General features: G+C 48.4%; 2 protein-coding genes across 2 annotated transcripts; one reads left to right on the forward strand and one right to left on the reverse strand.

Moving 5' to 3' along the window:
* Positions 1 to 2,846: 2,846 nt before the first annotated feature.
* On the reverse strand, positions 2,847 to 6,503 carry MRPS11 (mitochondrial ribosomal protein S11). Its single transcript, XM_085588888.1, has 6 exons — positions 6,439 to 6,503; positions 6,196 to 6,303; positions 5,870 to 5,959; positions 5,028 to 5,157; positions 3,621 to 3,686; positions 2,847 to 3,208 (listed from the first exon to the last, which is right to left on the reverse strand). Exons 1-6 carry the CDS (start codon positions 6,471 to 6,473, stop codon positions 3,101 to 3,103), a joined length of 537 nt encoding a protein of 178 aa, XP_085445014.1. The 5' UTR covers positions 6,474 to 6,503; the 3' UTR covers positions 2,847 to 3,100.
* Positions 6,504 to 6,533: 30 nt separating this feature from the next.
* On the forward strand, positions 6,534 to 9,825 carry MRPL46 (mitochondrial ribosomal protein L46). The gene is made up of 4 exons (XM_021537402.3): positions 6,534 to 6,920; positions 7,896 to 8,088; positions 8,613 to 8,786; positions 9,384 to 9,825. The coding sequence occupies exons 1-4, from the start codon at positions 6,549 to 6,551 to the stop codon at positions 9,632 to 9,634; spliced, it is 990 nt and encodes a 329-aa protein (XP_021393077.3). The 5' UTR covers positions 6,534 to 6,548; the 3' UTR covers positions 9,635 to 9,825.
* The last annotated feature ends 914 nt before the right edge of the window (positions 9,826 to 10,739 follow it).

The raw sequence follows: 10,739 nt of genomic DNA on the forward strand, positions 1-10,739 counted from the left end.
TGATACACGATTAGGGAGATGGCTGAGGGCTGCTCTTCCAGGCCACCAGGTGCCATCCCAGGTCCAAAGGAAGGGTAACTGAGTTACTAACTCCCCAAGGTAATGTGGCACTCAGTAAGGGGTAAACAGACCTGAGGCAGCATTTTATCTGTAAGTCAGGAGACTGTTCTGTTTTACGCAGGGATTTACAGGGATACAATGGAGAGAGGTCTATGTAACCGTTTGTTTAGAACGGAAGGCAAAATCCCAGAAAAGGCCATGGTTGAACCAGGATGAAGCTTTGCAGCCAGCAGCAATTTCTGAGATTGTTTCTCAGAAAAAGTAATCTCTGAGTGTGGGGAATCAAAGTTAGGAGGGAATGGAGAGCAAAATGTCCAAAAGCAACAGGGAAGCCCAGAGGGAGAGGATATGACCCTAATGAGAGTGCTAATGCTGTGGCCATGCTACTGACAAATAAAGTAATTGCTGCTCAGGAGGAATGTGAGCCAGTAGAAAACAGCTTTCCACCCAGATGCCAAGAAAAGCAATTAGAACTTGTAAACACCAGTGGCTGACTAAAACCAGGCACTTAATTAATAGTTTCATTTGAAGGGTAAGGAAATCGTTAAGCACTATTGGTGTCTATTAATTCCCTGCAACACAAACCACAACAGAGTTTTAAGCCTTCTTCCACTGTACAGTGTATCCAGGAAGGAGCACTCCAGCCCTTGCTCTGTGCAGCTGTGCTCCCCCACCTCAGTGACTGTCCCAGAGCCCTGGGATGTGTTGCAGGACAAACAGCTCAGACTGTGCACTAAGTTAGGACATGGTTTTGGGAGTGCTCCATCAGGGCAGGAGAGAATGTGGATGGAAAATGTGATTTCAGTAAAAAGCTGTACAACTGAAGTATTGGGCTGGGGAGTTCAGAGTACAGGGAGCTGGGGGTCTGAAGATTTGCATCATGCTGTGCAGATCCCAGCCACTGAGCCATGGAGAACAGCCTCAGCCTCTTCTGTCCAGCACAGAGGGTGTTACCGGACTGTCAGTCAAAGCAAGAAGTGGGGGTAGATACCAGAAATAGGCAGGGCAGGGAGGGACATAAAGCTTCCCACTTGTATAAGCAGTGGTGATGCACTGGCAGATCTCCTAAAACCCTCCCAAACACCCAGAACCAAAGAGTGTTAAGGAGTGGCCTTTACAAAGGACACTGCCTAGATTTTAAGTGTGGGTAAGATGAAGATTTATTCTTAGTGTTTTCTAACTCTTGATTCACATACTCTTTCCTGAATTCCAGGAGGACCACAGATCTCTTAACAATTTTACTTTTCAATTTGTTCTACCATCTTCATGTGACTTGGGCACTTCTGCATTGATGCAATGAACAAGTAGTAGCAGGGAACAGTGTTTGGTTTTCTGTGTTAGACAAATCTGCCAGCACAGCCTGGTACCCTCCTCTGTCAGGCTGGTTGCTGTGCTGGGCACAGACACCAGCCCAACCTCGCTGTAAGCACATCACACACCCCTTTCTCAGCCAGCTGACTGCATACTCAGAGAGTTCATCTTGGCAGTTCATGCCTGACCTGCCATTTTCTTCTTAAAAAGCAGAATATTAAGTCCCTAGTGCAGCTGTATTTCTGGAGTGAGGGAAAAACTCTTCTAGTGTGGCAAACATTCCTCACTGTCAAATCTGTGACAGCTCAAGGAACTTCCCTTTAAGATCACCTACCCTCCCTTCAAATTCAGAGAGTTGGACTAAAGTAGATTTGTCTGAATCTTGTTTTCTCCTGTCAAATGCAAATCAACAGTCTTTTCGAAGCAGTGATTTCTTTCAAAACCTGCTATATGCCATTCAGCCCCATGAAGGAGGTTCACTGCCTTGTTGCTATGGCACCCTTTCTCTAAAGAGGAAGAAAATAGTTAACTATGCAATTTAAGAAACTACAGAGGAATGACAGAATGAGAAATAATAGAAAGGAAGATTCTGCATTTGCAATAGAACTGCTGGTTGCTCTAAAATACACCATGTTTACAGGTGAAATACTTGTCCAGAACACATTGTATAGTGCCAGGGCTTCTCTGGCAGCAGGGATTTCAATGAGATGCCCTTTGCTAGGCACTGTGCCTCTGCCATCCAGCAAATCAATCCTGTACTCAGTTACTACAGCTTTTACCTTCCCTGCTTAATGCTCCTGAAATATTTCCTTGGCAGAAATTCTGGACGGAGCTGGGACAGCAATAATACATCACAGACCCACAACACGCTCCTGCTGCTTGTAGATACACAGGGGTACAGTTCAAGACTTAAGTGCTTTGTATCTCCTTGGCAGCATTTCATTATTCCTTGGGCCTACTAACCCCTGCTTGCTTTCCCCAGGACCCTGGAAAATCCAGTTTGTGGTGCACAAGGCAGGGCCAGAGACTGCAAGCATCAAACCTGGCAAGATCCCAGCAGCCCCTTTAGAAAGTGAGGTGCTTTCCTTTGCCAAGAGCAGTGGCAGGTCAGTACAGCCTGGGTGAAACAAAGCACTGCAACAGATCCTTGGCAGGAATGGATCCAGGCTGGTGCTCTGTGAACAGGAAGAGCTGCCTCTCATAGGGCACACGTAGCTCTGTGAGCCAGAGGGAAGAGTTAACCCATGCCTTGTTTCCCAATGTGAGCAGTGAGACAAATAGGGAAGGAAGATGACCTGACTGTGCAGTTGTTTACTACAATGACTACAAGGAGATCGAGATCTCAGGTTCTCCTTCTGCCTGACAAGGGCACTAATGGCATGGAGGGCTAGACAAGAGCCACATACGGTGGTAAGAGGAAGAGAGCAGTTGAAAGGCAGTAATAAGCCAAAATACTTCTGGGAACACAGCAGGAATGGCTGTCAAACGACCAACATTTTAATCAACAAACTTTGTAGACAAGAGGCTTCCCACTAAGGGAATACATGGATTCCTGCTTTCACCAGTAGCTTCTACCTCCTGCATTTTCAAGGCTCAGCATGGTCTATCCAAGCTTCCCTTAACAAGTATTTCCAGGGAAGGTGGCCTTCCAGAATCAGTCACAGAAGCAACATTTGACTCAGTCCCTGATGAACTGATGTTGAAAGCTGCGTGTCCCTTGCACTGCCCCTCACACTCTCCTGGCTTTCCGTGGGCGGCAGCCGTTGTGGGGGACCGGGCTGTTGTCGGTGATGGAGATGATCTCCAAACCTCCCATCGTCAGCCCCTTGATGGCAGCCTGCAATGACACAGCAGATGACAGTTATCAACACACAGAAAAAGCTCAGGGCAAATGTTTCATCCTCCACCTGAAAATCAACATGTTCCAATTCTTCTCACTTCTTAATTCTTAAAAATAAGTAACTCATATCAGAAACTGGTTTAACTTCTCTGCTCTAGTCCTTTCTAAAGCATTCCCATTGATTTTCCTACTTTAGCCATAAGAATCCCCAAATACAGCTTTTATTCTACCTCCAACAAGGTATTACTCAAAAATTGTAATGACTATAAAAATTCATTACTGGGCACTTGGATGAGGAATCCTTTTTATCAGTTTCAGAAAAACCAAGTTAATTGAAACCAGCCTGAGTTTAGAAAACATCCATGACAGCTGAGAAAATAAAGTATGGAAAAGAAACTCCAACACCTACTTTGCGTCCTGGTCCCAGTCCCTTCACAATAACTCGCACGTGCAGTACGCCCTTCCCACGTGCCTTCTGTGAAAAGAACAACTGGTTAGTGTTCTCTCTGACATAAACTCTGACTCCCCTGGTGTCTTTCACTTTCATAATAGTATTTAAGTAAAAAATAAAGATTAGGTAGTAATAAATACAGAAGACATACATGGGGATTACTGCAGAGACACTAAAAGCAAAGGGGGTATGGGGCATGGCCTTGGCAGTTCAAGAGAACTTCCATGCTAGACTGTGAGCTCTGCACACAGAGAAAGCTCTAAAATCAAACTATCTGTGACCTAATGCCAGAGCAAAAAAGGACATATCCATGGATACGTGAGTGAAGTGGCAAGGGACTAACAATGACTAACTCTAAGTTGTTTTCCCTTCTCGAATGTGGCCACTTTTCCCCTGTGAGCAGTGGATTCTTTCTGGAGGGTAAATGAGAGAGCAGGCAAGCTTTAGATTTGCTGTGCAGGAGTCTACACCTCCAGGGCAAAAATTCTAGGGGGTTTCAAATTGGAAATTGTACAAACTGCTGTACAGCACAGCCCTGCTGCCACCACGTGGAGGGAGATCCTCTGGCTCTCTTTCTCATTGCGCTCTAGTGCAATTAACATACTAACTACTTCAACAGTGACAGACTAAATCTGTCCAAGCACAGCTATGCAGCTATTATGAGGCTCCAAGGAGCACAGATTAATAGTGAAGATGTTCTTATATCCCTCTGAGTCAGCCACAATAAGCTGCTGGCCAGCACTGGCACCAAACTCCTGTGGCATGAAAGGCTGAAGTGAGTTCCATTCCACCTAATTTAGGGTAAGGATTTTCCGTTTGACTTTGCCTCATTCAGCTGTAATGAGGATCGTGACACAGCCAGCCTCATCTCCTCCACCTGGACACCCACATGGTTTTTCTTAGAAAGAGTTACAACGAACCATATGTGCCTGGAAACTACAGGTGCAAGAACATCACTTTCTCTGACTGGAACTGCTGGCTGGAGCTCAGTTCTGTGGCAGAGAGCTAAAACATCCAGACAATAACTACAGCTACTTTCAGTCCCCTATGAGGCAAAACTTGAACTGCTGCTGATTCAGGGTCTACATTCCTCAAATGACTGAGAAATGTTCACTTAGGAAAACAGGAGGCTATACAGACCGGCACTAGGAAAGGACAGGCTCCAAGTTACAATCACGAATTTCCAATTGCAACCTGCACAGCTCAGCTCCCACTTGGGGCACTTCTAACAGCTCTTTCAAACACTTTGTCTGTGTGCAAACAAAACATGGGACACTGCTCCAGCACCACAGTGCTGCCTGCGAGCCAGGGCTGTGCCCAGGTACGGGGCAGGCAGTCAGAGGTGGGGATGACGGTGGGACTCACCACTGCCGCTGCCATGGCCGCGGTCTGCGCTGCGATGGCAGTGCCCTTCTTGGCGTTCTGGAAGCCCTCCGTGCCGCAGGACGTGCGGGAGAACGGCTGGTTGTCAAAGCTCACCACCTGGATGTGCGTGCTGTGGGACAGGGGCAAGGGGAAGAAGCAAGCTGGAACAAAGCTTTATTCTCCAGTTTTTCGCTCACTTTACTGGCACAGCTGACTGCAGGACTTGGATCTCCCTTTCAAAGTATCTCACTTAAACTCACTGCAGAGACCACCCAGCAGTGACCTGGTCATCTTACAGACCCAGGCAGAACCTTTCTGGAGATGGTGTGCCTTATCTAAGTACACCTCAGACCAAATTTGGTCCTTTCAGGTCCACCTCTTACTGCATTTGATCTCTGATATTAAAAAAAAAAAAAATGCACAAAACACTTCTAGAACTTGAAAGAGCTTTAAGCAGCAACATATCACAGGAGCAATCACTGATGAAACACAATTGTCTCATGGAGAATATGATAATTTTTTTAACACCTGTACAGAAATTGTGCTGAAGCAGTGGGCTAGTGGGAAGTAACCTGCTGTTAAACCTATCAGCATCTGATTATTTATATCAGAATGTAATCATAATATATAAAAACAATCTCATTGCTTTTAAGACACTCCAAGAACAGTTATGCTCCCTGAACAGCGTTGAGGTTTAAATCAGTATCATATTCCCAACCATGAACATCGTCCCCTTGGCTGTTTTTCTTTGAATCTTTAGATCAAAATGATGACAGGGCAAACCCCGGGTTCTAGGCTTTTATTTCGCACGAGAGCAGGAATGGAGCAGCTCATTTTCTTACTTGTTGTACGTTGCTTTGATGTGAGCTATCGGGACCTCTTCATAAACCTTGCCATCCCATCTCATGGAGTTCCTCTGCAGGATTAAGGCGCTAAGGAGCAAAGTAAGAATTATCAGGCCTCGCTCTTAAAGTATTATAAAGTTTCGTCTCACATGGGGAAACGAAGGAAGAAGGGATCAAGCCTCCGAAAAGCGCAAGCTGCGTTTTTGATTGAGTCAAGCGGCTCCCTCCCCACGCACGGCTGCAAACCCGCGGCGGGCGATAAAACCTCGCAGCAAGCGGCAGATGGCAGCGGCCTCCCGGCGCGGCCTGGCCTCGGCTCTCACCTCTGCTCGGCCTCGCTCTGCTTCTCCGGCTCCTCGGCAGCCGCGCCGGCCCGCAGCCCCGGCGCGCCGCAGCGGAGCCCGCGGCACCGGGCGGCGGCGGCGCGGGCCCTGCGGGAGACAGCCGTGAGAGAGGGGCAGACCGGCTGAGCGACAGCGCGGAACCCCAGCGCACACCTCGCCCAGAGGGAGCCCTCCCCGCTGCCCCCGCGCTCCCACAGCCCGTCCCGCCCTCTCTCCGCTCACCCCCAGCCCAGCAGGCGCAGCCCGGCCAGCGCCATGGCCGCGCTGATGGCGGCGGCGGCGGCTCCGGCGGGGAGCGGCGCCGCGGAGCACGCCGGGAGCGAGGAGGGGACATGGCGGCGCCGTGCGGGGCGCGGGCCGCGGCGGCCCTGGCGCGGCGGGCGGCGGGCTCCGCTCGGGGGGTGTGCAGCTCTCGGGGGGTGTGCAGCGCTCGGGGGGTGTGCAGCTCTCGGGGGGTGTGCAGCTCTCGGGGGGTGTGCAGCTCTCGGGGGGTCGGCACCGCTCCGGGGTTTTGCAGCTCTCGGGGGTTTTGCAGCGCTCCGGGTGTTGGCACCGCCCGGGGGGTTTGCACCGCTCCAGAGGTTTGCAGCGCTGCCGCGCACCGCCCGTGGAAGCTTTTCGGGGCGATGTGCTTGTTGAGGCTTCCCCGAATCACGCAGCCTCTGGAAAAGGAGGAGGAAGAGGTGGCGGCGCTCATGGAGCAGGTAGAAGGAGATGTGTAGGATTTGTGTGTGTGCGCGGGGGTGTCGGTGGGAAGTGGCGCCCTCAGGCATGAGGGGACAGCAGCGTCAGGGGCTGCTGGCCTTGCACGCACCGTCTGCGATGTTGCTCTGCGTGCGATTTTGCACCACGTCTGGTGGGTCTTGGTGGTGTTCCCTCTGTGAGAAATGCCTATTTTATGATTGGCTTTTCGCAAATGTTACAATGAGTATTGTATGTGTAATGTTAGGAAGTTGTGCTGTATTAATTCTCTTAAGTAGTGTGTTAAATACAGTTTTAGGTTACAACATAATGTTAAAATAGAAACTCTGCAATATAGGATTTGTTGCAAGCTCAAGCGAGAAGATGAAATAATCAAAAAACTCTTCACATATAGATGTCAGCAAAGGGGGCCCATAAAAAGTTGCTGCCTCCTTATCAGAAAAAACAAACATTCTTCCACCTTTTCTCCATCTTTTTGGAACCACCAAGATTGAGGAGAACAAGCTGACAAAAACCAGAAAAGTTCTTAATTTGTAAGGAATTTATGCATCATGTATGAGATATATGAATGTGCAACAGGCTATTGCTTTTAAGGTTATTCCTTTGGTCACAAGGTATGCTTTTCGTGACTTAGTGTCTGAGAGCATCCAGATGTCCGTAATTCTTTGCTTTTTATTGTCTTGAATGGTACTAACTTAAATTTTATTACTCTAATTGTATTACAATTTTTAAAATAATTTTATTATTATTAAACTTTTAAAAATTTTGAAAACCAAGTGATTGGCATTTTTCACATCCTCCATGGTGTTGGTGCCCCTGTCACACACTCCTGCTGCAAGCAGGGAAGCCCTGCTCAACCTCAGGAAATTCCTATTGCCTTACTTTTACTGAATTGGAAATAATGTAATTCTGCTTGCTAATATAGTGCTTGTGGTTTAAGAAGCACTTAAGAAGGCTTTTTTATGTTGCTCTTCTAGATAGAGCTGGAGAAGAGCCTCTATTCAGATCACGAAATGCGTAAGCTGGAGGAGGAGGAGCAGCTCAAGAGGAAGATGGAAAGCTCGTATGACGAGGATGAAGCTCATGGCAAGACGGTCATCATGGCTCAAGACCTGGAGGAGAAGTGGGAGCAGAAGTTCCTGCAGTTCAAAGCTGCCCCGCGGATAACAGGTACAGCTTGGAGTTTGTGGTGGGTGAGAACACCCAGATTGTTTGCCAGAGTGCAATTCAGTAGAAGGAAGACATTTTTGGATTTCTTTTTTTGTTTGTTTTAAAGAGAGTCTTGACTCTGTGGCAGCACATGTGCAATTAACAGTCTTGACAGGGAAATCAGTGTTCCTGTGCTGCAAAAAAGTGTGTGTTCACCAGGGCAAGGTGGTGAACATAGATGTGGTTTCCAGACAAGAGAAATGTTTGGTCATTTGGTTCCCAAGCTCTGCTTAGTGCTCTTGATTTTTGTCAAGGTGGAGATCTAGTCTGCTTATTATAGAGTCCTTCTGGAAAGGACAACAGCAGCTAAATCCTGCAATGACTTCTAGAGTGACTGCGAGCATTCCTGTCTACATTTTTGTCTTATTCCATGTATCCATATTTGTGTGTTGTTTCTGGGTGGGAGGCACAGAGGGTTGATAACCCAGGGAGTCAGAGCATGCTGCCAGGAGACTTTGTTTCCAGCCTGTGTTGGCTTTTGGCAGATGCTGATAAAAGCAATGATCGAACGTCGTTGAACAGGAAGCTGGACAGCAACCTGATGTTTCTGGTGAAACAGAAAATTGGTAACCAGGAGCTGTGGCTCCTGCCTCAAGTGGAGTGGCAGCCTGGAGAGACGCTACGGAGCACAGCTGAGCGAGCCATGGCTACGTTTTTGGGTGTGTAGCTTGACCCTCCCTCCTGTTTGTCCAGTGGTTTTCTTCCAGTGCCCTGTCTGAGGGATATTTGCCATCTGCTGTAGTGAAATCTTCTCCCATCTGTTGGGAAAGGGCATTTCACGCCAGAGGGCTGGCACATTGGGAGTTGGGATCAGCCCAGCAGCAGCAGTGCTATGTCTGGCCATCGTGGGCCATTTTGGGGTATCACCATACACCTCACCATCCCTGAATGTCTGGGATTGTTTTGGGCTTATCTTTCCCTCTTGTTGCCCTGTGGTAGTTTTTGTGGCAGATGGGTGATGATGGCCAGCACGTGTCCTTGCTTTTCACTCAGGATTGGTAAAGCTGGATACCCTCTCCTTCCCTTCCTCTCTCTCCTGCTCTGTGAGGACTCTCTGGTCTCCAAATGAGCTGTTTTTTCATGAGAACAAACCACAGTTTTTTCACAGCTGTCAGTATTTCTGCCAAAGAGGGAACAGTCAGTCTGAACCACTTACAAGGAATGGCTTCTGCTGTGTTGTTGTTATACAGGAGAGCAGTTATTGTTGTTCTGTGTTCTTATGTCTTACTCTCTCTTGCATTGCTGGCTTCTTGCAGGAGATCGCATTCAAGCCAAAGTCCTGGGGAATGCACCATATGGGATTTACAAGTATAAATTCCCCAGGGCCATCAGAACTGAGAATAACGTGGGAGCCAAAGTCTTCTTCTTCAAAGCCTTCCTCCAAAGCAGTGATTTGTCCCAGGCAGAGCTGAAGGCAGATTACCTGTGGGTCACAAAGAAGGAGCTGGGAGATTACCTGAAGTCAGAATACCTGAAAAAAGTCAATCGATTCCTCCTGGACTTGTGAGCAATGGCCTGTGCTCCAGCAGATGGGGAGGATGTGGGATGTGGCTCCAGGGAGGAGCACAGCTGCTGCTTTGCATGGTCTGGGTGTATGAGATGTTCACTTGGGCTCTGGAGGATAATTTGCCTTTGCCTTATTTCCCAGTTCTCTTCACTGGCCCTGTACTGAATAAATATTAAAATCTATACTCGGAAGTGAAGCTTTCCTGAGGGAGTTCTTTGCTCTTGTTGAATTTTCCTCCTCCACCTCTTCTGGAGATGCATGTTGTGATCCTTTCCTCTCCCAGGAGTGTGGTTCCCTGGGGCTGTGGTACCCAGAAGGTTTGCTTTCCTCTCCAGACTCCTGTCACAGGCTCAACCTCAGAGGGTTTCTCCTTGCTATAGCTAATGCTTATCACTAGTACCTGCTCTCTGATAAGAGCAGCACTGGAGGGTTATCTGTGTGTCCAGGTGGGAACTGACTCTCCTGAACACCAGCCAGGACAAGATGTGTTTCTGGGCAGATGTAAGCAGGGATATTCACAGCTTATTAACTGCTAGTGTTAGCTGCCTCTGGCCTGGAATCTGTGATGCACAGTGGCCGTGGAGGACATGGATCCATGAGGAATGGGCAGCTGCCTTCCCACTTACACTGCCTCCCTGTGAGCCTCAGGTTACAGCAACAGACACTGAGGGAGGATAACAGCAACAGCATCTGCTCTCTGCCTGGGCTGGGAGGCTCTTTTTTCCTGGGAGGGGAAGGTGCTTTAGCATTGCAGTCTCATGGGAGCAGCCTCAAAGGTGTCTAGGGAGTTCTTGGCTCCCATTCCCACTGCATCAGGCCAGCACTGCTAACCAGCACAGCTGGGCCTGCCTCAGGTAGCCTGACCCTATTACCCCAGTTTCTTTATTAGAAGATCTATCCTGGGCTTGTGTGGTGCTGTCTTGGCCCTCTGGGGCTGATTCTGTTGCTGGAGGATTTTTCTGGTTGTAAATGTTGCTGTTCAGTAGTCAAGAGTGATGCTGGACCTTGCAGGGAATGAGCTTCCTGCAGCAGCAGGGGGAGAGGGAGGAAATAACTGTCATAAATCATCTGGAGAGGGTTTGGACTCCAGAGGTGGAACTGGAGA

The sequence above is a fragment of the Lonchura striata genome, chromosome 10 (genome assembly GCF_050655825.1).
Source record: "Lonchura striata isolate lonStrDom1 chromosome 10, ASM5065582v1, whole genome shotgun sequence".
Taxonomy (NCBI): Eukaryota; Metazoa; Chordata; class Aves; order Passeriformes; family Estrildidae; genus Lonchura; species Lonchura striata.